Source organism: Rhipicephalus microplus, chromosome X, assembly GCF_043290135.1.
Source record: "Rhipicephalus microplus isolate Deutch F79 chromosome X, USDA_Rmic, whole genome shotgun sequence".
NCBI classification, from domain to species: Eukaryota; Metazoa; Arthropoda; class Arachnida; order Ixodida; family Ixodidae; genus Rhipicephalus; species Rhipicephalus microplus.
In genome coordinates this window covers 479,490,793-479,517,672 of record NC_134710.1, presented here as the reverse complement: position 1 = coordinate 479,517,672, position 26,880 = coordinate 479,490,793, and the positions used below count along the sequence as shown (strand labels likewise).

At 45.6% G+C, this 26,880-nt stretch overlaps 1 protein-coding gene across 4 annotated transcripts in view; it reads right to left on the bottom strand.

The window, feature by feature from the left end:
- Window positions 1–26,880, bottom strand: part of LOC119160794 (serine/threonine-protein phosphatase 2B catalytic subunit 2) — a 124,580-nt gene that overhangs the window by 8,413 nt on the left and 89,287 nt on the right. For 2 of the 4 annotated variants that reach the window (XM_037413031.2, XM_037413033.2), the window contains 2 exons: window positions 23,489–23,573; window positions 3,110–3,207 (listed from right to left, as the gene is read on the bottom strand). In XM_037413031.2, coding sequence (XP_037268928.1) covers window positions 3,110–3,207; window positions 23,489–23,573 — 183 coding nt within the window. The remainder of the gene's footprint in view (window positions 1–3,109; window positions 3,208–23,488; window positions 23,574–26,880) is intronic. The other 2 variants (XM_037413032.2, XM_037413034.2) reach the window with 1 other exon arrangement.

The following is a 26,880-nucleotide window of genomic DNA, read 5'->3' as shown; positions in this document are numbered from 1 at the left end:
GTGAAGGACCGCCTTTCACACAACGGCACCGACTTAGTTGTTATACCCGGTGGAATGACGTCAATGTTGCAGCCTCTAGATGTGTCGCTTAACAAGCCCTTCAAACCGCATGTCAAACGCTATTACGCCGAGTGGATGGCCGAAGGCTGCTACGACTTGACGCCGACAGGACGAGTCCGAAGGCCCGATATTGCCTATTTTGCAAGTGGATTGTCGAGGCATGGAAGGCCATTCCAGGTGAGATGGTGCGAAAAAGTTTCAAGAAATGCTGCATCACAAACAACATAGATGGAACCGAAGATGACCTTGTGCATAATAGTGAGGACTGCGGCTCAAGTGATAGCTCTTGCGAGAGCAGCGACAGTGAGTGAATTGTGACTGGCCTTGCAGACAGCATATTCTGCTTGCTAAATAAAGCTTTTTCTGTCTACATATGTGCTATGTTGCTTGAGCAGTAGCTTTGTACAGCCGTTCCTGTATATCAAATGTGCGGGCAATACGCGAGGATTTTTATTTTTCTTTCTCGGTGTGCTGAAAGTTGGGGTGCGGATTATATGCAGGGGCGGGTTGTACGCGCAAAAATACGGTATGAGAAACAACCATTTTGACGCAGTAACAAAAGAGTTATGAAAAAAAAAAAAGTTATCGAGCATGTCAAAGTGCATGGCAACCTGGTGGCACAACAGGAATTCGGTGCATCGCACAAAAGCGTTCAATACTGGAGGAGCCAAAAGCAGCGCATCACATCCTGCAGCAACAAAAAAAAAAAAACATTTCGTGGACTGACTGCAGTGCACCCTAAATTTGAAATGCTACTCGCCGAATTTGTCTGGGAGCTGCTTGTAAAGCCACTACCCGTAACAGCGGAATGCATCCGCGTAATAGCTCTCGAGATAACGCACAAACCTGGGCTCACGAGGATGCAATTCAAGGGATCACCATTGTTGGTGCGCCGATTTATGAAGCAGAAGAGCTTTGCACTGAGGACGCGTACTTCCGGCTTTCCGCAAACACTGCATAAGTAACGCCATGGATGGAACGGAGGACGATGCACTTTGGGACTTTACTAGTAAGACTTAACATCTTCAGACTCAAGTTTGGACGAGTCAGATTGACAACATTTTGTGGCTTTCTGGCATTTAAGAAGGGTCTCAGAATGGTCAAGGGTCTTGGAACATTCTAAAGGTCTTAGAACGGTCAAAAATGGTCAGAAAATCGATTGTTTGCAAAGCTTATTTTCAAGGGCGATTCTATTTCTGAGTACCTACTCTCAAATTGCTAACACTGAATTCGGTCGGAAAACGTGATAAAATAAGCTTTCAATGCACCCTGGTCACACTGAAATGCCCCCAAAAGGACAAAATTTGTTCAAACATGCCACGCCGCCATCTTATGCTTGATTTAAAGCTGTTTTCTTTGTGTACAATTTGCGCCATTTCCAAATGGCATCTCTCAAGTGGAATGGCTGTTGTCGCGGGTTTTCTGAAGGTGGTTTCCATATCGCCGATTAGCCCTCACACAGTGCGCTTTTCAAGCGCGCCTTTCCCAGTCTTCCATTGGCTGGGGTAACAGACGCGTCACATTTTTTCTGAGGGAAAGAGCCCCTTAACGGCCCGTAAAAAATCTCACAATTAGACTTCACTTATGCTCTCACAATTTGATAACTAGTTGGTGCACTGTAATAAAATGGAAAGTTGAGCGAGCTGGTTTGACGACATCCTTGGTAACACTTCGGTGCGCACACAGTGGACGGTCGAACAGAAGGCTAGGAGACAAAAAAGCGTGCTTGTTTGTCTCCTAGTCTTCTGTTCTCCCATCCACTGTGTGCGCCCGAAATTTTACCAAGTCAGTGTACATTAAAACTAAGTATATTTTTTTAAATGAGGAAGAAATACATATACACACCTAATTTCAGTACAGTCTCTACAATAATACAAATTTTCATTCCAAGACTGGTGTCTTCCCTTAACTACATAGGATTCGTGTTCAAATAAAAAAAAATGTCGCCACAGTGCAGCTGGTTGTGTTGCATATTCACCGCGTTAAGGCTGCGCCACAATACTTTGCAATTTTTAAAAATTTTCTTTTTCAGAGATTCAAAGCTTGGGGGGGGGTCGACCTATATTCGGGTTTTTGCGGTAAATCCCATGACACTGCGATACCGGGGGACCTAAGTATTTGCACACAATTGAAAAGGCCTTCAACGGTAGGAAACTTGTATTAGCAAGCATGAACTACTCTGCTTTCTCTTGTACTGATCGCGCCGATTGTCATACGTTAAAGAACTTCACGCTCAAGTGTTTAGCAGCGGCACAGTTCACTTTTCTTCGGCAAACTTTGTAACAGAAAATGGAATTTCATTGTATATGTAAGTTTTGTGGCCCATCGCAAGGAAACAGGATAAATGTGACAAACAGATAGCAAAACCTAACCTTGCGAAATGAACCAAGAGTGTGTTGGAACGGGGCGCAGAAAACAAGACGAAGAGTTGGCACGACAGGGTGACAGGCCCTCGTGCGCCTCCAATGTGGAAGGTTGTCTGGCCTATGATGCGAGCGTGCATTCTCACGGTGGTAGAGAGTGAGAGTAAGCGCTCAAGCAGTTCCGGCGATCTGTCAACAGGTTTGAGTGTTTGGGTGTGGTATTCTATGGAGTCTAGTTGAGGGGAAGTCCTCAGAAGAAGGGACTAGTAAAGCTGGCAAAATATTGTCAGGAGGCGTGACGCTGATCAAGGAAACAAACTGGGTGTTCAGGTTAAACTGGTTATTGGGTTGAGCTTGTGGCCACTAACAGGAAAGTTGGATTACAGCAAGACACTGGCACTGATAGCGGCGATCAGCGGACAAGCGGTAAAGCACGTGCCGTCGAATATTCTATCGTTATCGCTAGTGGCCACATAAGTTCCAGAATAATCTGTAATGTTCGCGAATTGAGCGTAGTCTTAACAAAACTATCTACTACAGTCCTGAAACTTTTCAAACACTGCAGGCGTGGTTTGAACTGAGAATTACTGACAGTGCAACGAGGCAGTAGCAAAACTTGAGGAAAGAATGTGGCAATATTAGGGGTGCACAAATTATGCGAGTAATTACAGTATAAAGTTGCTCACCATTGCGCAGAGAAGTTTTGCCGCCAGAAAGGGCTCCCAATGGCAGAGTCCCAGTCGGTGTGAGTCCTTTAAGCTGAAGAACGCTTTCGCTTTCTTCCCTGCAACACAAAAAAACAAAAACGAGGCTAGTCTTCATTATGTCACAAGTTCACTTGCATTCCTCTGAATCCCGAACAATGTTCACTACAAACACACAACTTCCCACCACTCAGGATGGCCATTACCACTACCATGACTGGCGAGATATGCCTGAAACATGTACTATACACCCTCAGGAAAAGCCACATGAGTGTCAAATCTGATCAAGTAGACATTGCTTCATTAAAAAAAAAAAAGCTGGTAGATCGATAAATCACTACGGAAACATGCAATTGATCTTCCAGAAGCTTCTAGCAGCCGAATGTCAAAGTATTTCTTATGCCCCAGGTAGTGGCGTTGAAGGGGCGCGACTGCTACAACCACAGTCAACATCCGATTTCTCGGACGTCCGAAATTCCGGACATGGCTGATTTTCCGGACTCATCTGCGACACTGTCAAGCTTGCCATAAAGTAATTGTATTAAAAAGTCGGACGTCCGAAATTCCGGACATGGCTGATTTTCCGGACTCATCTGCGACACTGTCAAGCTTGCCATAAAGTAATTGTATTAAAAAGTCAACAATTCCAGACATTTATAGCTCTCGCCGTCCGATATTCCGGACATTTTACCGCTAACCACAGACTCCATGGCCAACTCGAAATCAGTATCGACGCTGCCATTTCGGTATTTTTTGTACCCTCACCCAAGCACCGCAGCTGTTGTACCCTTGAAACAGCAAATGGCGCAATGCAGCGCACGCCAATCCGTTTCCCACCGTATATTAGTCAAACCTGTGGCCACAGCTGCTGCTTCGTACTGTGCAGCCTGCACTCCCACAGCGAAAAAGGACAAGTTATTACCTATGGTTTAAAACCTTTCCAGCCTGTATACCTATAGCCTGCTGTCGGCATGCTTGCAGACTCACTGAAGGTGGTTAACACAACAGACCCTGCGCAACTGTTTTCGCCACACGAGCTTCATACTAGACGCCGAGGCAGCCATCTCGCCCAGAGTGGAAAGCGTGTACGTCGAACTTCCCCACCTGCGGACCATCTCCACGTTGCCGGTGTTTCGATTCCAGACGGGATAACCTTTGAGGGCTTCGCCAACAGTGACGAAGACCTTAACCTGTGTGTGGAATCGACCGATGACAAAATCATTCGTCAAGTTCCGGAAAATTTCGACTCCAACACCGACATCAAAGAGAGCGCCTACACAGGCAATGACCTTGGAGTCGACGTGAGCACCGACACAGTCATTGGTCTACAGCGACAGCATGGCATTAGCTGAAATTAGACACCATTACAGGCAAGTGAAAGGCTGTGCAAACTACAATAGCTGAACTTTTTTTTTTCTTTTTGTGCCTAGTGTTTACTGATGCAGTAGTGCCGGCCACAACTATCTTTTTTCTTTCAATATAAACGACTCTTTTCAGAGCGCCTAAACGATACATTTGCTCAATTGCAATGAGAATCCTGTACTCCTGCCGTGACCCTCTCCATCATCGAAATATACCTATTAAAAAAAAAAAGTGTGTCTTCGCTTGTATTCGTTTTACAGGACTGCCCGATTCACTGGATGTTTTCACGGTCCTTTGAGGGTCCAGAAAATCTGACTGTAGTGTTGGGAGGCAAACCGTGCAAGCGAGGGCAAGTATATCAGTGCTACCAACGCATCCATCATTTCTTTCAGTGCAAATGCATGCTCCTCAGCGGGAGCCGTCGATGTGCTTTAGTTCAGGCAGTGGTCGTGATGAAACGCCACTTACAGTAGACTCTTTATAATTCAAACTCTGATAATTCATACATTCAGTTTATTCAAACAAAATTCAATGTTTTGATTGGCCCTCTATTCTTTCAATGTATCTGAAGGCCTCTTAATTAAAACTCCATCATTCGGTTAATTCATACTTTTTGCTGTTCCATACCAGAAAATATCTGCTGCTTTTCCAGTAATATTTAAAAATTTGCATGCTTATATAATCGTAACAGTCTAGAAATTAAAAGTAAGCACCTCAGGCCTGCAAGAAAGAAGGATTTGCTAGTAAACAAATGTTAGAAATGAAGCACACTTATGTTTAACTGTGATGCTTCTCAACTGGTGTAGAGAGCTTTCTGCTCAAGGCACATACCTACAGCAAAGAAGCAGTTGGCCATTCACAATTTCTTTAAAAGGTCTGATCAGGAGTAAATGCCCAATAAACTTGTGGACCTTACACCTCTGTTCATTGAGTGCAGTTAGGGTTTAACAATACTTGAAAAATTTTTAAATGTGATAAAATGAATGCCTGATCATAATGTGTGGTGTCATCTCGCCCAGAGTCATCTATCTGAAAACGTATAATTGATAATTCAAACAAAATTCAGCGGTCTCATCAAGTTTCAGTTAACGAGGGTCGATTGTATATGGTAGGGCTGTTTGCATCACACGTGCGTCCAAGCACTTCTACCCAGAGATGCGATAGACTCGTTTTCCACTGTAATATTATGTGTCAGATTTGTCCCCTTTCATGTTCTTGAGTTGTTGCTCGACTAACAAACTGCAACACTCTAATGACACTTGCCATGTTTGACATTGTGCCTCTGCCGAACAACTTGAATCAAGCACAATTTTGGTCACTGTTCGACAGTGCTTCTGTGTCCTTCAATTCTAAGCACAGGAGTCGGCACAATCGAGGAGAGGAGAGTGTTTTGTTTGGAGTTTTTCCTGCGTTCATTTTGTCGTCAAGGGGGATTCTTGGACTTTCAACATTTATAAATTTATGATAGGCTAATTCCCGGTAACATACACCAATTCTTGGATGCATGCGGCTACTTGCTCATTATATTTTGCATTCTTGCAGCCTTTGAAAAACCTGGCTTATTGTTTGGCTTGTTTTTCTGCACGCTCACTTGTTTATGATTTTGTACAACCGGTATTGTCGCAATCAGACAATCTCCTACAGAGACAGTCGGAAAACAACACAATGCACGCGTTTCAGTTTCTCAGTCACTTTCCATTATTATCATCATCAGCCTGACTGTTTCCACTGCAAGACAAAGAACTCTCCCATGTTCTGCCAGTCAACTCGGTCCTGCGCTTGTTGCTGCCACTTTATACCTGCAAACTTCCTGATCTCATCTGCCCACCTAATTTTCTGGTACTACAAGTGCTTGCCTTCTCCGAGAATTCAGTCAGTTACCCTTAATGACCAGCGATTATCTTGCCCACACGCTACATGCCTCGCCCATGTCCATTGCCTCTTTTTGACCGATATTCTTAACCCCGGTTTGTTCCCTGATCTACTATGCCTTCTTGTCTCTTAAGGTTACACCTATCATTTTTCTTTTCATCGCTCGCTGCGTCCTCAATTTAAGCTGAACCCTCTTTGTAAGTCCATGCTTCTGCTCCATAGCTAAGCAACAGCAAGATGCAGCTGTTATATACCTTGCTCGTAAGGGATAGTGGCAATCTACCAGTCATGATTTGAGAGTGCTTGCCAAGTGTGCTCCACCCCATTCTTATTCTAGTTACTTCAATCTCGTGGTTCAGCTATGCAGTTACCACCTGTCCTAAGTAGACATAGTATTTTACAACTTCAAGTGAACTGTTACCTATCTCAGAGCACCGTTCTCTTCCGAGAACTTCCATATCACTTTCCATATGTGCCGGTGAATCCAATTGAGTCGTCCCGCCTATGTATACGATACAATGCCGGCTTTCCGTCTGCTGTACCAATAAAGATTTACCGGCTCCTTCTCCAAAGTTATGCCAGATGGCACTGCCAGCTGCAGTGGTTGCTAGGCAACCCAACGGCTCAGCTCGCGGTGCGATGACTGGCCGCAGAGAAACTGCTAGAATACGGTTAATGTACTTTTGCTAGAAAAGAATATTTTGCTTATAACGTGGCACCACCTATAGCTAGGATACCTACGACTCTGGTGACACATTGTCTAGACTGTACCAGATAGTGGAGACTCACATTAAGGACAGTCTGTACTGTGCACTTTATATCGACACCCAAAGCTCAGACGTGACCTATCACTAATGAAACTTTCACAATTGGCCTTTTCTTAGTACTGAACTTGCTTTGTCTCTATGAACATTCACACCTTCCTTCCTTTCTATGTGCATTTCGCTCCCCTGGACATCAGCAAGCAGTCGTACAAATGCCACTTTCTTCTTTTCTTTTCAACACTCTCCTAGAAGCCAGCACAGCTCCAGAGAAAGGTTCCCATGATGTCTGCTGTGCACTGTTATCTCCATCGTCACCCCAAACGATGCACAAGACAACTGTGGGTGATTATCAGACTTTAGGCCGACTTATGTAAAATGGTGTAAAAGCCCGCAAGAGATGGATTTACACAATACAGCTGGTATGGCTGGAGCAACAAGGTGTGTGTGATTCATGCACTTTCTTGAACGTCATGCTGGCTTTTTATAACCCCACACTCTAAGAAATTTTCCAGCGGAACTGCGCAGTTGCCCTGAAAAGGGTTTTTCGCTCCGCCAAAAGACAAAATGTGCGCAAAGGATTGTACACGGCATCGTGGCCAAACTTTCCGGAGCCCTCCACGATGGTGTCCGAATCGTAAGGTGGTTTTGGGACGTTAACCTCCACATCTAAATCAATTAAAATAATGCCTTTCGCACAGAGTTCGTGAATCGAAGATAAATGCGTTCCTATGGGTTGGCTCCCTGGCTCTGTATTATAAGCAGTCAGAGCTTGCCTAAGCAATGCACAATATTCGCAAAAGCACGCACTTGAAACAAGAGAAGCCTTTCAAAAAGAATTACGATCCTCTGCAAAACTGGCATGATAAAATGGAATCCTGCTCCAATATGAATGGGACAAAGTTATTTCTACTCGGGTTTCCCATGAAGCAGTAATGCCACCGAGGTTTTCCAATTTGGAGCAATTTTCGGAGCAGCAAATTTGTAGCACTTTGGAGCAGCAAAATTTTTTATTTGGAGCACTTTGCTCCAAAATGGAAAATTTCACTTCTCCAATCTGGAGCAGCTAACTTCCAATCCTGGAGGATGATGATGATGATGTGTAGGAATTAATGGCGCAAGGGCCAATTGATGGCCAAAGAGCACTATTTCAGTAGACAGATGTGAACAATGATGTGGTATGTGGCTGTACAGGGGCCTTAAAATTCCTCACGCTTATGCGGGTAAAAACATAGAAGCATGACAATGCAAAACAGGTACAGTGAAACTTGAAACCGAATTGTCGAGGCAATAAAACTATGCTGAAGATGTAGCCAACGCAGCCACAACCTCAGTAGTGAGGTCATGCTATGGATCAGTCCAGTATACGGGTTAAAAGCTATGTATATCATTTAAAAATGTCAACAGTGATTCGACTTTAAAAAGCGGATCCCTACCGATGAGGATGCTTAGCAGCAGCTGCTGTTGGTAGGGAAGCATTGTTTCTCAGAGCATCTAGCTCATTGCACTACACAAGGATGTGGAGAACCGAACCGTAAGTTGTTCTCCACATTTCTCACAAAATAGCGGATCGCCACCATACAAAAGGTGTGGATATGTTGAGTGAGTGTGTCTTATTTGTAACCTTGTAAGTGTAACTTGTGTATAGCGGGATCTGAATACTGTTGGCCAATTTTCAAGTCTCGGTTTGATAACATGCAATTTATTATCCATTTGCCTATCACACCGGCGCTGCCAGAACGCTCCGAGCTCTGGTCAAAGCAAGAATTTCATGTCAACTGCAGGGAAGGCCAGGGATGTATTTGCGGGTGTGTGGTCGTGCAGAGACCCAGCAAGCTGGCCCGCCACTATGTTTCTAGCGATCTCGCGGTGCCCTGGCACCCAGCACACCCAGCACAGTTTGAGGCACCCAGCACAGTCGGGATGTAAATTGTGCATAAGAGAGAGTAAAGCGATACAAGGTCAGAATTTTCATGTTTTTTCAGCGTTGTCAAAGCTGTCACAACACTCAGCGAATCTGTGTACACAACTGCACGTTGCTGTTGTAATTCCGTGATATGCTTGACGGTCACAGATATCGCATGGGCTTCTGCAGTGAAGATACTTGTTTGCGGGTGCAGAATACCAGATTTTGAAAAGGATGGGCCAACAGCTGCATAGGACACACCAGTACGAAACTTTGACGCATCTGTAAAGAATTCCGGGCAAGTGTATTTATGTTGAAGTTCGAGGAAGTGTGTGCGGATGTGTGCAGTAGGTGCTTGTTTCGTAACTTCCACGAAGGATGCATCACAGTGAATTATCTGCCACTGCCACGGCGGTGGATATGCTGCGGGAGCCATCAACCCATACTTTAGAAGTGGCACGCCTGTTTCTTCAGCGAGGCTCCTCACACGGAGCGAGTAGGGCTGTCTCAGTGAAGGACGGTTGTTGAACAAGGCATTGGACACATCATTAATTATGATGCGAGTGGGATGTTCTTCGTCTGCGTTAATCTTGTGATAGTATGTAAAGGACATGTAACATCTCTGCAGATGTAGTGACCAATCATTTGATTCTACATACATGCTTTCTACGGGGCTAGTTTGAAAGGCACCCATAGAAAGGTGAATGCCTAGATGGTGGACAGGGGCGAGCATCTTTAAGGCTGATGGGGTCACAGACTGATAGGTGACAGCACCATAATCTAGGCGCGTGCGTACGAGGCCTCTATACAAATCCATCAGGCATTTCCTGTCACTACCCCATGTAGTGCGTTGACAACACTTTCAAAATATCCATTGTCTTTAAGCACCTGTTCTTTAAATACTTGATACGGTATGAAGGTGAGTTTTGCGCCTAATATTAGGCCCAAAAACTTACGCTCAGACGTTTACCACGCAGGTCAAGCTCAGGATCGGGATGAACGCCCCTCTTCCGGCAGAACAGGATGCAGGTACTCTTTTGCGCGTTCAGTTTAATACCATTCTCATCTGCCCGTTGAGAGACCTTGTTCAAACCTAATTGAACCTCACGTTCACACACTTGAAACCGACCTGCACATCGTCAGCGTATGTACAATAAAACATATTTTCATGAGATAATGAGGGGCAAGGAGTTCATTTTCACTATAAAAAGTGTACAACTCAATACCCCTTCTTGCGGCACTCCTGTTTTTTGAACAAATGTACGGGACAACACAGTGCCCACTCGAACACGGAATGTTCGATTAGACAGGCAGCTTTCAATTATTGCCAACATTCTGCCCCGCACACCTAGGTGTGACAGGTCTCGGAGTATGCCAAAACGCCACGTTGTGCCATAGGCCTTCTCCATATCTAGGAACACAGAAAGAATTATTTGTGAATGAAAGCATCACAAACTTGTGCCTCGATGCAGACAAGGTGGTCAGTAGTGGATTTAGCCTCCCAAAACCAACACTGGTATGGGTCAAGTAGGCTATTTGTTTCAAGGAAATGCATCAGTCGCCTGTTTATCATTTTCTCCAAGACCTTGCACAGGCAACTCATCAATGCTATGGACCTGTAACTTGATGCTAAAGATGGGTCCTTACCCAGTTTAAAAATTGGAATAATGATGGCTTCTTTTCAGGTGGAAGGGATCTCTCCGGAAAACCACACAGCATTATAAAAAAAAAGGAAAGGAGGGTTTTTTCGGGGTTTCAGGGGGCAGACGTTTCAGCATTTCATACACTATACGGTCGGAGCTTGGGGCGGTCCTGTTACAGCAATTTAGCGATGCTTCTAGCTCTGCTACGACGAAAGGTTCGTTGTATGCGACATTAATTGTGGATTTCGTTCTATTTTTTGTTTATCTGTTCTTGCTTTGTAACGTTGGAATGCGGGACTGTAATGAGTTGAGCTGGAGACCTCTTCGAAGTGTGCACCGAGGGAGTTCGCTGGGTCTTCCAAACCATTATCTTGTGTGTTTACTAGAGGAAGAGGATGTGCTTCTCGCCCAACTACCCTACTGACCATGCTCCAGACTCTTGCCTCATGTGTATATGAGTTGTCAGAAACTTCTGCCAGCTCTGCCTTCTGGCCTGCCGATGCGCTTTCCTGCCTTGCGACTTGATGTTTTCAAAATTGACAAGGTTCTCGGTGGTCGGGGGAGTCTCGAAGACGCTTTCATGCTTTGTTTTCGTTTTTTGCGCGCATTGAGACACTCACTGTTCCACTAGAGAACGCGCTGTTTTCTGGGTAGTCCAGATGTTTGCGGAACACATTTAGCCGCAGCTTCAATAAGAAAAGTAGTAAGGAACTCTACAGATGCATTTATGCTAGAACCGCATACGTCAGTCCAACTTAAGCTAGCCAGCTTATAAAATTGGTCCCAATCGGCTTTTTCCATAAGCCATTTGGGAACCTGTGCAGGACATTCAGAAGATGTTAGGGTACTCATAATTATAGAAAAATGGTCACTTCCGTATTGATTGCTTATGACTTTCCATGTGAGTATCGGTAGGAGCGATGGAGAGACAATGCTGAGGTCTATCGATGAGTAAGTATTATTAGCCAGGCTATGTTGACTTTTTTCTATTGAGGAGACAGGCACCAGAAGAGCAAAGAAACTGTTCATTAAGGTGGCCTAGCGCATTGCAGCGAGAGTCACCCCATAGGCTAATATGAGCATGAAAGTCCCCTAGGACGGGATACTGTTCTGGAAGTTCATCTATAAGCGACTGAAACTCGTGTTCATTCAGTTGATGGTGTGGAGGTATGTAAATACTGCAAATTGTTACCAATTTGTACAAGATGACAGCTCGGACAGCTACCACTTCCAGGGATGTCTGAAAGAGTAAATGCGTACAGGCTTTTCCTTGATTAACTATTATGGCAACACCAGCGGATGAGGCAATAGCATCATCTCGGTCCTTTCGAAAAAAAACGTAATTGCGTAGAAAGTTGGTGTGTCTTAATTTTAAATGTGTTTCTTGCACACAAGCACTTTTGGCATATGTTTGTGTAAAAGTTCTTGGATATTGCCAAGGTTCCTCAGCAGGCCTCTAACGTTCCATTGTATTATATGTGTCATATTAAGGATGTGTGGTGCCGTGTGCACAGGAAGTGTTATTTCAGGTTGCAGGGCCTTTTGGGGGCCCCGTAATTCGCCGTTTTTCTTTCTGGGCACTCTCCAAAGAGTTACGCCTATCCTTCGACGTCTGACGCCGGAGGAGTGGGACTTATATCGCCTATCCTTCGACGTCTGACGCCGGAGGAGTGGGACTTATATCCATCACCTCCTGCGAGGTGGTGAATGGTGCCTGATCAGCAGGCATATTCACAGACGTTTCGGACATAACTTCAGGTGCAGTGGTCCGGGGTCCAGAAGACTCTGAAGTCTGCTGAACCTGATTGGCAGGAGGCGGAGCAGCACAGGCTACTTCAGCCTTGAGCGCAGGTGATGCTATCGCGGTCACACCTCGTGCGACACTCGCACATGCGGAAAGATGTGGTGCGGCGCTCTGGCGCATCACATCTGCAAAGGAAGGAGAGTACTTGTTATGGAGGGAGAAGTGCTGGCGCGTCTCTTGAAAAGACAATCTAACTTTAAGTTGAAGAATTTGTTTTTCCTTTTTCCATGATGGGCATGATCACAAGTAGGCGGGATGGTCTCCTTCACGATTCGCACAGCGGGTTGCAACAGTACAATTGCTAGATAGGTGTTCCTTGGAGCTACAGTTTGCGCAAGTCGCGTTCCCTCTGCAGCTTGTGGGGGTGCAGACACTCTCTGTAAAGTTGTGCCGCGTAGCGCACGATTATCGCCCATAAGCCTCATTTCCGGTTACAACCACCGAGCGGTAGATTGATTGAGATGTGGGGTTTAAGGGGAGATGCTACTCGAAAAACGATTTTCTTTAATAAGAGTCTGAATTTAACACAAATTGGCATGCTAACAGATTTTTTTCTCCTCTTTTCAAATAGGTCATTTATTTTCATGTAGATTGCTTGGTTTTCTTTCTGCAGGTCAAATACTGCAAAATTATGGCCATTGTTATGCAACAATTCTGACCTATAAAAATTTGAGATAAAGCATGCAGATATAGCTAACTATGATCCTTTGGAACTGTAAAACTATATAAATTTTGGGTGTAAAAAGGTGAAATACAATAATAAAATAGAAAAATTTACTATGGCTCTAGTTGCCAAGGGCTTTCAATGTTATGTATAATTTTGAAAAACATAATCAAGCAGCACTGACAACCTGAATAGATACTTGCACTCTATGGGCCTTCATCATGCTATGTGCAAAATTTCAGAGAGGTATGACAATTCTAAGTATACGAACTAGCGTGTATAAGAAGCACAGATCACACAAAACTGCAAAAAGAGAAAAACGCATTTGAAAGTTTGAAACCTTTTTTTTTTTTTTTATCACAGAGTTGTTAGAAATGCATAATCTTTGGCCATAATGTTCAACAGAACTTTGAAAAACACTGCAAGTTACTAGAACTGTCCTGCAGCATAGGTTGTGCCCTCACGGTCCTTGCGAGCACTCTCTTCTAGCCGTGCCCTTTTCACTCCACGACGACGGTGGGCCCTTGCTTCTGCTGTCAGACGCTCGGATATTCTCTTGATGCGCCTCGCATCGTGGGAATCACTGAAAGTAACTAGATCTTTAGATGGCAGTATGTTGAGCTCTTCCAGGATGTGCTCGAAAGTAGCATGACCCTTGTTGAACCACAGGATTGCCATAGCTGCGGCAGTCTCGACAACTGTTCGGGAGACAAACTTTGTCTTGGGGCAAAGTAGCCAAATTTTGCTGTTCAGGGATTCTGATGCGTTCTGGGTTTTCCCTTTGATGCATCGAGCAAGGAGCTTCTCATCCATTAGCCGCTTATAAATGGGCAAAACAGCCAATCCCTGTGCTTTTGTCAGGAGAGGTGTGTGGCGTGGTGCAGGTTCACCAAGTGCTTCAGCGCGTTGATGTTTGCACCCCGACTCCGTTCCTGCAGGGCAAAACTTGTGGCTGCGAGCATTGTCAGTAGAGCATGAGTGGAAGTACGAAGCCCATACTGCAGTGTACATATCCCGTACACTCCCCCTGTTGCTTGTTATGGCAATCTGATTGTATGTTTGGAGCTTCTGAATGGCTGGCTCTCATTTTCTGCCCTCGTGGTAATGGCACATGCAGCTTCCGTAGCGCGGTGCCAAGTCTCTTGGCCACATGATTAGTGCAGTCTTCTTTTTCTATATTGACAGCACCATAGACTTTTGACTCTGCAACTGCACTATATGCTTTGCTGTCACCGTCACTCAAGAATGTCATGAAATGCAGTGGGGTGTCATAAGTCAATGTTCTCTGCCAAATGCGCTTGCAGCCTCCGTTTCCATGGCATGGGAGGAACAGTCTGCATTTTTTTCACAGACTGGGCCATGGAATGCCTGCCACACTTCCTCGTCTGGGCCCATATCCTTGTGCCTACTGCATGTCAGGCAGTAATTTGATATGACCTCGAAGTCTAAGCAAAGGCCAGTATCTAAGGAGATAACTACGCCAATCCCGTTGTGGCTTTTGTGGCCCCTCTTCTGCGAAGTGCCGTCGAACATAACAGCCACATCAGTTTCGCCTGCTACTTCTTTCGTCAACTCTCCGGATCGGCGCAAGTTTTCACTCACAGCTGCCATGGCAGCGGTGTGCACCTTCTTTGCTATCGAAAAAAATCCTCGGTGGTGCATTGGCTTTGGGAGTCCAATAATGGAGCAAAATCTCGACAATTGCTCATGCCCAATGCCGACACCACGTGCAGCCACCACCGCCTTCACATTTACAGCGAAACTATCTCGGGAGCTCCCACTGTCGTACCGTTGGCTCACTCGGCTGCTGCCGTCCGCCGTAACACGCAGTGACGTATAGGAGCACGAAAGAACAGTCGCTGAGCATTCGCTGTTTTCGCAATGAAGTTCGAGGAGCGACGAAAGTCCCTTGCGCTTTTCTGCCGGCTCCCGAACGGCAAGTTTTTGAATACCGCAAGCAGGGCATGCCGCACCTGCCACAAGTGCCGTCAGCAAGAGGGTGTCGCACAAAACTGTCGTTGCACAAACCTCATCGCGCTGTCTTTCGTCTTTTTCGAAGAAGCCGAGCTTCTTTTCTGAAGCACTGACGAAAGAAAGCGCAGCGTCAATCCCTTCATCGCAGCCACTGTCGCTCGCGCACTCGTCGATGCCGCCGTCAGGCCTAGCACACGTAGGCGCGTTCTCGTTCGTCGCCGTCGTTCGGGGCGCTTAACGCCGCCTTCCCTTGAACTTGTGCTTCGTTCGAACCTTCTGCGGTCTCATGTTCCACTTTTTCGGGCTTGTCATCGCGGAAATATGCCTAGACGCGCAGAAAAGCAGACGGACCAAATGCCGATGGCCGCCACCAACACAGCTGACAATGACTCGGTAGCCAATGGCGATGCGGCTTAGGGTGCCGCGCGTTTCAAACAGCTTGAACCATGTGATAAAAGGGCCTAGTTTTTTTTTTTTTTTTTTTTTTGCCCACGTACGAAAGTGGCGGTCGTCGGAGCTGTAAGAAGAAGGCCGGACGCAACTTTCCCAACCGATCGCGATGGCGGGCGGCACTGCGACGGGGAGCAGCGCACAGTCAAAGACGCCTTCATACACATTTTTTTTTTTTGCATTTTGCGGTTCGAATTTAGTTTTGAAATTTTCACAGATGAAAGAAGAAGGTTTGAAGATTACAATGCAATAAAAATCAGAAATACGAGAAATTTCGCTAAAAACGCGATTTTTCGACTCGCATCTCCCCTTAACGTGCCAAAACCACCATATGATGAGAGACTCCTAGTGGAGGGCTCAAGAAAATTTTGACCACCTGGGGTTCTTTAACGTGCACCAAAATCTGAACACACTTGCCTACAACATTTTGCAGCAGGGCCACCGGGTGGCAGATGGCGTTGTGTTTGCATTGAGCACCACTATCACCATTATGGTTAGTAGAATGTAGCACCAGCGGTGACCCCTGGCACAAAGGAAGCCTTGGCGGCGGGCGAGGGTTGAGCGAGTCTCTTCTGCGCGTGGCCAGAGTCCTTCAATTTTACTGGTCACGAAACTGCTCCGTAACTCAATGGGAGAGCTTCATATGATGCGTTGGGTTGCCGCGCGGTGGCGCCACCATCTCGCTGAGGGGATTCGTCGGGCTGGTGGGGTGGCGTTGCGCTGGCTCGAACGACGCTGTGAGTTGTTTGCTTTGTGTGGGAAACGTGCATATCGTGCTGTTGTGATGCGGCGTTAGTGCAGCGACGATGCCGAACACGTGTTGTGTCCCGGGATGTCCTTCCGGGTACAAGGGCAGAACAGAAAAAGTTTCCTTGTTCTGTTTACCCAGCGACGGCGTGCTGCGCGAGAAACGGAAGCGCTTTTTTCCAAGGCAAGAAACGGGCGACTTTTCCTTCGACTCTAAGTATGTGAGAGTGTGCGAGAAGCATTTTGATGACAGCGACATCGTCCGCGCAGATGAATTTGTGGTGAATGGCGAAAAAGTGTCACTTCCGCGCGACAAGCCCCTTCTAAAGCCTTGTGCCATTCCAAGGAAGTTTGACGGCTTGCCAGCGTATTTGACGAAGCCGAAGCAGCGGTCACGGACCCTGACAAGAAGGTCCCCAGCGAAGCGACGTCGTGAGTCGTCCTCATGTGCCCGTAAAACAGAAGTTCACGCCAAACCAGGCACATCGGGTGCCGCGTCGTGTGATGAAGGTGAGTTTACGTCCAATGTTGTTTTAACTTTCTTGCCCGTGCAGTGATTAAATCGGTGAAATTTCGAAGGAGTGTGTGAGCTGAAAATGCGGTATTCGAAACGATTTTTGAAATTGTTTTGCAGATCTTGCACTGCCCACAGATCTTGTCGGCGAGGGGCCAACGCGCACTTCGGACTCGGCGTGCCAGACAGATGAATTTACCAGCCCTCTCGCCAAGGTTAAACTGGTGAAGTGCCAACTGAAGCGCCCGTTTGCTCTTTTTTTTGTACGTCGCGTCGGGCAATATTGTTGATATAGAAAGGTTGTCACCTTGTCACTAACTTGATTTCTTGTTTGCTCGAAAATATTCTCGACCCTATTTTCATGGATCGAAAATAAATGACGTCCCGAGAGCAATTCATGCATAGCAAATGCCGCGTGACTCACTTTATCGATGTCTTCTGTGCAGGCCACGCTGCGGACTGCTTCTTTGACATTTGCGTTTCCTTCTAGTCTTTTGCAGAGCATGAGTTCGCTTTAATAAACTTCATTCAGTAGAAATTTACGTTTGTCTTTGTTGCGTGGCAATATTCTGTTTCGTCCGTGTGCTACACATCAAAGCGCAAACAATAAATTTTTGTACGCTGCACCACGCTCTTTTGTCTCCCTTGATAATATTGAAATTTATTTTTGTAGCATGTGATAAAAGTTTGCGCTTCCTTTTTTGCAAGGATTGAAAAGCGGGTTCGCGGAAAGACACACAGTGCAACATGCATCATTTCGCGTTTTGATCCTTTCCCTTTATGCAGCGCTTTTAAATGTTACTGTACCACCTCATCAAAAAGAGAATATTACTGGGGTATCTGGGTGCTCAGCGCATTTCAGAGCACTCAACAGATTTATTAAAAGCCTACTCTGAAGGACGCGTACCTGCTTCTTTTCAGTTTTTTTTTTTTTTTTTTCGTTGCATTATTGATAGGCCCGCAGCAGTCCGCAGCTACGGAGCTACCGTATGTATTGTGGTTACAAAGTTTTCTTGAAGGAAACAAACAAAAGATATTTTAAAATCGGTAAACACGGCGCAGCGCTTGCGCCCAAAGACGCAAAAGCAGTTGTCGTTCGTGGCCGAGGTCTGCGGCGATTTATTCGAAAAAATAAAACCCCATTGGAGGCAGGTGGTATACACAATAATTGGCCGATTCATCGCTAAGAACTACGAAAAGAAAAAAAAAAAAAACCCCAGCGCGCAGAGACCAGAAGCAGCGAGCGTTTTCATGCCAAAAGCTGGCAAATATGCCGCACGTGCGGCGGCTGGATCCCCTCAGTGCGACGGTGGCGCCAGTAGTGGCGCCCGCAGACCCTATATGAAACTAGCGCCGAAGTTTCGTGACCAGTAAAGCATTGAAGGACTCTGGCGTGGCGCTTGCTGCGAACGGTTGTCTCTAGCGTGGGTCCTCGGCGCGTGGCACCGCAGGCTGCGCGTCGGGGCTCCTTGTGGTAAGTCAAGCGTTGGCGACGCCGCCTTGGGTGTGTTATTGTGTTTGTCATGTTATTGTGTTGGCACGGACTGCTCCTTCGTCTTGGTCCACACCTTCAAAGCGCACAGAGCCCCCTCGTAGGCTCACGATGGGGAAGTAAGCCGTCATCACTGAACAGGTGGAACGCAGTCTGTCGCAGGCAGAGGAGGGAAGGGAGTTCGGAATTTTGAAACAAACTGTTTCGGACTTCATCAAAAACAAGGCGAAGATCTTGGAAGTGGTTCCCAAATCAACCAGAGCTGGAAAGAAGAAATGCGAGCCAGTGTGTTTACCCGAAGCTCGAGGAAGCGCTCTTCGTGTGACTCAGTGTCACCGCTAAGAAGATCCCGATGTCAGGAGACATCCCGAAGCAAAAGGCGGAGGTCTTCGCGCTTCAGATGGGTGTGAAGGACTTCAAGTTCAGCGATGGATGGCTTCGCAATTTCAAGAGCCACAATGACTTGAAGTTCAAAAAGAAAGGCGGGTAAAGCTGCGCCGTTGACGATTTTATTGTTGCCGAATATCGAGATGGAAAGCCGCAGTCCTTGCTTCAGGTGTTTACACCTGATGATACTTTCAACTGTGATAAAACTGGACTATTCTACAAGCTGCTTCCAGAGAAAACGCTTGCATTTACTGGTGACCCCTGCCACAGCGGCCAGCACAGCAAGGAGTGGTGGCTCACTGTCCTCATTGGCAGCAACATGACAGGCAGCGAGAAGCTTCCGTTACTAGTAATAGGCAAGTCGAAACATCCAAGATGTTTCAAGGGGGCAGTGACTCTGCCTGTTCTCTATGAAGCTAACACGAAGGCGTGGGTAACGCAGCAGTTATTCGAAGCGTACGTGCGCAAGCTGGACAGAAGGTTCGAGCAGCAAAATTGAAGAGCTCTGCTGTTTTTGAATAACTGAGCTGCACATGACCACATCAGGGACCTAAAGGCTATACAAATCAAATTTCTGCCGATGAACACCACAGCAATCCTGCAGCCGATAGACCAAGGCAAACTTCGGAGCTTGAAGCATCATTAGAAATTGCATGTGCTCAGCCGTATGGTGCTCTGCTCCGACAACGGGAAAAGCTACGCTGTTCACCTCAGGTGTGCAGTTGGCATGCTGGCGGAATCGTGGAAGGCGGTTACGCAAGAGACTGCGAAACTGTTTACGCCACGCGGGCTTCACACTTTACGCCGAGACAGCAGTCTCGCCCCAAGTGGACAGCGTGTGTGACGAACTGCCCTCCGCGAATATTGCCTTTGACGATCTGCGAGCTGTTGGCGTGTCGATTGATTGATTTGTGGGGTTTAACGTCCCAAAACCACCATATGATTATGAGAAACGCCGTAGTGGAGGGCTCCGGAAATTTCGACCACCTGGGGTTCTTTAACGTGCACCCAAATCTGAGCACACGGGCCTACGACATTTCCGCCTCCATCGGAAATGCAGCCGTTGCAGCCGGGATTTGAACCCGCAACCTGCGGGTCAGCAGCCGAGTACCTTAGCCACTAGACCACTGCGGCGGGGTTTGGCGTGTCGATTCCAGCCGGGATAATCTTTGAGGGCTTCCCCGACGCTAACGAAGACCTCGAGCCATGTGCGGACTTGACTGATGACGAAATCATTCGTCAAGTCCCGGAGGATTCTGACGACTCTGACACTGAGAACGAACAGCCATCGCTTACACAGCCAACGAGCTAGCTCGAAGTTGACGCGAGCACTGATGACACTGCCATCGGTGTACAGCGGCAACATGATGACTGAAATTGGGGCAGACATGATCGCGGGCAAACGTAACTCCGTGCAAAAGAAAATAGGCGACTTCTTAGCACCCAAATGCTATGCCCTATGAGATTAAATAAATGACTGATTTCAGAGTCACTTAAACGATGCACTGGCTGAGTTGCAATGGGAATCTTGTACGCCGGCTGTTACCCACTCCGTTTGCAAAAAATACGTACAAAAAAAAAAAACAGGTGCGTTTTCACATGCATTCATTTTTCCGGACTGCCCGATTTTCCGGACGTTTTCGGGGTCCCTTGAAAGTCCGGGAAATCGGACGTCGACTGTATTGTAGGAAAAGTACCAACGCGTTCCCACCATTTACGTGTTGTTCTGCGGACGAGATGCTCGGAAGGTCAGATCGCAATGTCCAGACATAAACGTGACAGACATTCTGGCGGCATGCGTGCAGTCATCAGCGCAAATTACTTTATTACATGCCGCGCTACTCTTGATACGAACTATCAGCAGTGTTCCTGGAACGAACGACGTCTGCTGATGAATCGCCGCCACAGTAGTTTCATGCTACCGATCGAACTAGACGTCACCAGCGCCTGCGGAGAGTGCGTTTCAAAGTTAATTTAAGCGGATGGCACCAAACATAGCATTGTGGATTTTAAAACGTATACGTGACCGCTGTTTATTCATCGTAATAAAATAGGTACGTGATTGCGACTTTGGTTGCACCGAAAACAAGGTGCACATATTATTGACGCGTCGGCCTGGCTATTGTGGTGATAGACTCTCCCAAATCTTGCTTTGGAACAGTTTGGTGCAATTGCCATTGATATTATCAGAGTGGCACAGTAAATATGATTTGGAGCATTTTGGGGCAGTTGGCACAGGAGTGGGATCACTGCATGAAACAATCGAGCACATCTGAACCATGAGAATCGTAGTTCAGATGCGCTATGAAACAATGAAAATCATAGAAACTGCCGACAAAAAACGAGTGTATGCTTTCTTCTCAGTTTTGATACTACTCCACTCTTTGTAGTTTGCCAGTAGCCACTTATCTTGTCACGCAACTCTGAGCACTGAACATTGAGCAGCTAGGCAGATCCGAGCGAAGTCTGATTTTACGCTGTTTTTCTTTCTTTTGTGGGTTCGCTAGGCTCCTGAAACGGGGAATTTTTCTATGCAACTTTGGCACACCTGCATATTCATTCGTGCACCATGGCGCGTAGCAGGGGTGCATACATGGATAAAGGCTCAGAGGTGAATTAAACGCGCTAAAAACAAACAATTGCATGCTTTTGGAGGCTGCAATGCACGCTCTCCAAATTTTCTTGACACCTTCAGTACAAAGCGACGGCAGCACCGCCGCTACTGCCAGAGAATCACTCGAGAAGCGGCGCAGACTCCTTGTTTATTTCCCTGCTCCCTTCTAGTACACTACAGTGCAGCAGAAGCCACTGTAGACAGAGAATGAGCAAAGCGCAACAAGCTTAGAATTAGAGACCATTGTTGCCAATGGAGTTTAACAGCATACACTGATTACGCTAAGGTGGAATACACCAGCCTCTCATCCACCAACCTCTTCCTTGACGAGATCACACCTAAGTGTGCTGATGCATGAAACAGTGAGGACCAAGTGAAGAAAGAGGTGGAACAAGTGCTGAAACCAACGTCCTTACCGGCAAGAGTGACTAACACTTACGGAGGTGTTCACGGGAGAGGTGCTCGAAAAACACCTTGTGATAGCAATGCATAAGGCAACTTTGCACGATTTTTTTAAACTGAAAGAGTATGCACCACAACTTTTCAACTTTCCTCCTTCCCAGCTCTCCCCCATTAAGAAACTCCTAAGCAGGGTTCTGTTGTTTGGTATTAGAAAGAGACACCCACTAATGGCAGGGATGCAACAGCCGAAATACAATTCCGAGCAATTTTCGGAGCAGAAAAATTTACTTTTGGAGCACTAGATTCCAGATTTGGAACAGTTTACGGAAAAAAACATGCATTTTTCATCATGAAATACCAAATTTGGAGCAGTATAAAAAACAAGGCTTATATCTAAAAAAAGTAAGAATAAACCATTCAACACCACGTAAATCGCGCAGTGTAAATATGAGCACTGCTATTTGAATGAAAGTAGTATTTTTAACCACCCTGCTCACCAAGCAATGATAAAAGTCCATATTACCATTTGCTGCGCCTATCGAATAATTTGACGGACCCTGCGAATTTAAATATCAATCTGCCAAGCTCAAAACCTTGAAATTTCTGAGATTAGTAAAACCAAGGAGTAGGGGTCGCGAAAAAAAAAAAAAAACTGGCACACAATTTAGTATTTTTTTTCAGAGAAGCAGAAATGTCACACACTGCTTCGATTGATTGCCAGTACCTTATTTAGACATCAGTGATTATGCTTGCACTGAGAAATATGCAGCGTACAAACGCTTGAGTAACTGAGCAAAGTGTGCACTGTCCCACTAACACTAACAGCTCTTTCAAAATCTCCCTATGCTTTTCTGCAGGGCACCGGTGCACTGCGGCAAAGGTGGCTCAAAAAGGATTAGAACCAAAACCGAGAAATTATCGAAGCACTACACCACCAACCGACTCCCCCCCCCCCCCCTTTTTTTTCCCCACCATGGGGTTGGGTGCTGATTCGGCTCCCTTGCAAGGTGCATTCAGCCAGGTAAAGTAACAACAGCGCGCCCCCATTCGCCGGCGACTGTACAGGATATCTAACGGCAGGACTGTGACAGGGACGACACAACAAGGCAAAAATAAATGTTTTACATGCCACTGCTAAGACAAAAATAAATGTTTTACGTGCTACTGCTAAGGGCGATCAACGTATCCGCTGGCAACGTCGACGTTCGCAGCACGTCTAGCTTGTTCACACGAGGAAAAGGTGGTATAGGCTTCCAGCTTTAGTTATTAACAAACCATAGCTGCATTTTCAAGCTAGGAAATTTACATCTCCCGCGAAGCGTTGGTGGCTACAGCAGCGGATTTTTGTCTTGAAGTTCCGTCGTCCCACCGATAGGTATCCGCTGCGTTCAGTGGATCAATGGGCGTGCAGCGTTGTTACATTACCTGGTTGATCGCATCTCGCAAGCGTAAGGCGGGTGCCTGAAATATTTTAAGTATATTCTCGGGACCACAGTTCGGGTCTGCACGCTTTGACTGATGGCGCAAGCTGCAGGTGGCTGGGGTGGCCTGCATTTGTCGCCGAAATTAGCGCATCTGAAAAAGACTGAGGCTGACTGGGCATTTTAGCGTAGCAAGGAGCAATCTCAGCAAATTTCATGAGTTTGGCGCAATTGGCACGGCTGTTGCACCCATGTAATGGGCATTCTATGCATAGAGTTTCTTTCACTTGTTTAGATGCTTGTTTACAGTAAACTCTTTGTTCGTAGAGCATGTCCCAGAAAACTCACCTCAGCACGGAGAAGACGCGGGCCATCTTGCCAATAGCTCGGATTTTATTTCTAATAACTTCTTTTCGAGCGCTCGCTGCACCACCTATGAACAAAAAGGAGAAATCGAAAGAGAAGAAGCAGTTCAGCACAGTAGAGCCTCGCTAAGCATACGGGACCCATGCCTCCTACAACACTGAACACACTACTGCACTCCTTTGCAGAAACAAGCCCTGTGAGCCCACAACCACAGCAAGTAACTTGCAGCTAGTTAACGCTGATCTATCCACGCCCCTCAGAGACCAACATAGATGACCAAAAGTTGGCACAAGTTTTATTGACTGCTGCACAGTGTGCACACACACAAAAATTAATACCTGCCCAGTATGTGTACTGGTAGAAAGAATGTCACATCAAAGTACAGTTACTGCAGGCCTTAAAATTCCAAGGAAACCCACCCTGGAGAACACAGGTTAAATCTCGACTACTTGAACTGTCACATGAATTTTGCACACTGGCATTTTTAAATTCAGTTCTGTAGAAGGTGGCTACTATGACTAAACAATTCACAGGAGTGAATATCGAGAAAAACTAAAAGAGTGAATAACAGGTTAAGAGCTCAACATCAGCTAAAAACTTGAAAGGATACTGAACAAAAATGAAGAAAGACTGATGAAATCATTAAAATTCTAGTCGGAAGACGCGAATGTTACAACAGGCAGCTTATGTTTGAACAGTATTTTTGGTGGTCTGTTAGCACACTACGGCTGCACACCACAAAGAGCCGTGATGTCACACGGCACATGCAGGGTGCCCTTTCCTTTCTCGCCCTTCCACAAGGACTTTGCCCCATTCGCCATTGGTAGTTGTTTGGGAAAGGGAGCTGAGCGAGCTGAGAGACGAAGCAGTTTATGAAAACACATTCATCATTTTGCTCTGCCTGAAATGCAGCTCGTGTATATCAATTTGAGCAGCAAGTCTTTCAACTGGGCTTTAAATCTTCGTTTAGTCTTACCGGAACGTATATCTTTACACATTCTAGCTCCTCAAACATAAATATTTACGTACGTACGTAAACATACATACCTTTACATTTCTGTAAGCCCTAAATAGTGATGCTAACTGCATTCAACATACATAGGATTGAATCATCGTTGTGGCAAAATCACAAAACTTTTTTTTATCGTGTATAGTGCCTGTACAGTACCCTCGTATTCGCAAAAGGCTGGAAGATACAAGGTTAATGCTACGATGGTATCGACATTTTGGGACGCTTCGTGCAACCAGTCATGAACACGTTGGCTTACGAGTAATGTTTTTGAGGTGAAAATGCATAAGAAGGTTACTCATTTGTAATAACACCGCTGCACGATTTTTGCTTGATGTTTCTGCAATAACAATTTTGTGATTGGCTGGTTCACTATGGCCCTGCGAGATTGCCCACCTATCCAGATTGTCGAGGGCTCACACGTTTAGGGCGTCTATGTCCTAGGATATTCTAGCTTTGGTAATCCGAATGAAACAGTGTAACCGCCATTGGCACTCGCACTTCAGCTTATTTCAAATTTAGGCTCGAGTCTCCGCAGTGCGAATACGGCGAGTTCCTACGAACAAAGGTAGATTTGCAAGATCGGGCGGGAAACGTAAAGGTTTACATTCTGTTAAGACCCACACATGCGCAGATTCTATCCGGTATGCGGTAACATGGTAACATAAAGAAGTATACGTACAAGCTAAAAGTCCCTATTGTTGTAAAGCCTAAAAACTGCTGTTTTTCTTCTTTCGCATCATTCAGCGAGACTTTCAGAAGTCAACATTTGGATGTTGCAAATGCCTTTAAGAATGCACTAAACTTCGAAGCTAATACAGAGGCAAGGCTTAAAACATAACGACCTTTTGAGTTCCTTGTTATCAGTAAGCAGAACACAAACAGCAATAAGTGCACCTGTTACTTTCTTTATATGAATGTGCCAAAATATTTCAGAGGGTCAAGTTCAACTTTTCTGTCAAAAGTATGCCTTCCAAACTCCTTTTGATGTAAAATCTATTGCAGCCAAATGACACTCAACTGCCTTTAAAGCCTCAACGACTTCCTTTCATACTGCCACTGCTTTTGCGCAGTACAGGCGAAACTCGATGAAATGTGCCAAGCCTCTTGTGCAAATTAAATAAAATTAAATTGTGCAAATTAAATAAAATTAAAACTGACAAAGTTCAACTAGGTACCTATCTCTTGTAATTACGTCATTTGCTTGGAACAAGTTCAGGACAACACTAGTTTCAAAATAGCCTGAGCTCAAACAAAATGACCAGTACAAAAATTGTGTTCCAGCCTAATTTAGGATTAACAGCTCTACAGTAAAGATGCCAACAATCGATTTAACTGAATGATGAAGAAACTTAGGTTTGACTGAACGTTGATTTTTCTATTTTTTAAAACGAAACAATACAGCAACACAATACCACATGAAATCCTGTACTAAATGTACTTTACAAGATACACACATGCAAATTGGTAGGACACTACAGTAGGTAAGATTGATTAATGGCCTGCCAGTTATTTTAGGGCTTGAATGTATAAAAAGGTAGTCTGTTACAAACGTAAGAACAAGGGCACATTGTACTGCAAGTATGATGGCACATATTGCAAAACTAGAGTCATCCTCGAAAATTGTTACAAGTATAAAGGAAATGTCCATGCTCCAACTTGAATTTCACTTTAGAGCCTATAATGAATTTTAATTTTACAATAGTAATAGCAATGTTTAGCAACCCTATTAAGGGACAGTAATTGTTCAGTCTACCCCAGGTGATTTCAAAATATTCCGCCTAAAAGGTGCCCAATGTGAATGCCTCAAAGCATAATGAAGCAACATACCCGAAGCTAGCAGTGTTTTTAATTTACTTCAATGCCACACAAAGTTTCCAAATATGCTAATAAAAAAACCAAGTTTCCTTGCATGTACTTATATTTAATCGAGAACACAAGAGGGAAAGTAAACTTCACCATGACCAATAATCAGTTTAACGAAGGTTTACAATTAATGCAACTCCAAGCAGTAGTCTCTGAGGGAATGGCCCTCTTGCCCAAGACCTTGTTCCTCACAAAGGTGCAGCTAGGAAACAGTGGGCAGGCATCAAAAGGATGGCAATGCGTACATTTGCACAAAGCAGGGACTGAAGGCTCTGTTGCAGTAAAAGCCTTGTACAAATTAGTTTAGCTGAGCAGGAGTGCTGGGCTAGCAGCACAGGTTATAATGGAAGAGTATCAATTCTGGCTATTCCCGTGACAAGCACAATGTTCCAATTGATTAGCCGTAAAGTTACTTGTGCCAAATGATGTGCTCGGCAGACATGCGGATTGCCAGCCTTATGGCTACACCACAACAGCCAAGTCGGAAGGGGGGCACAAA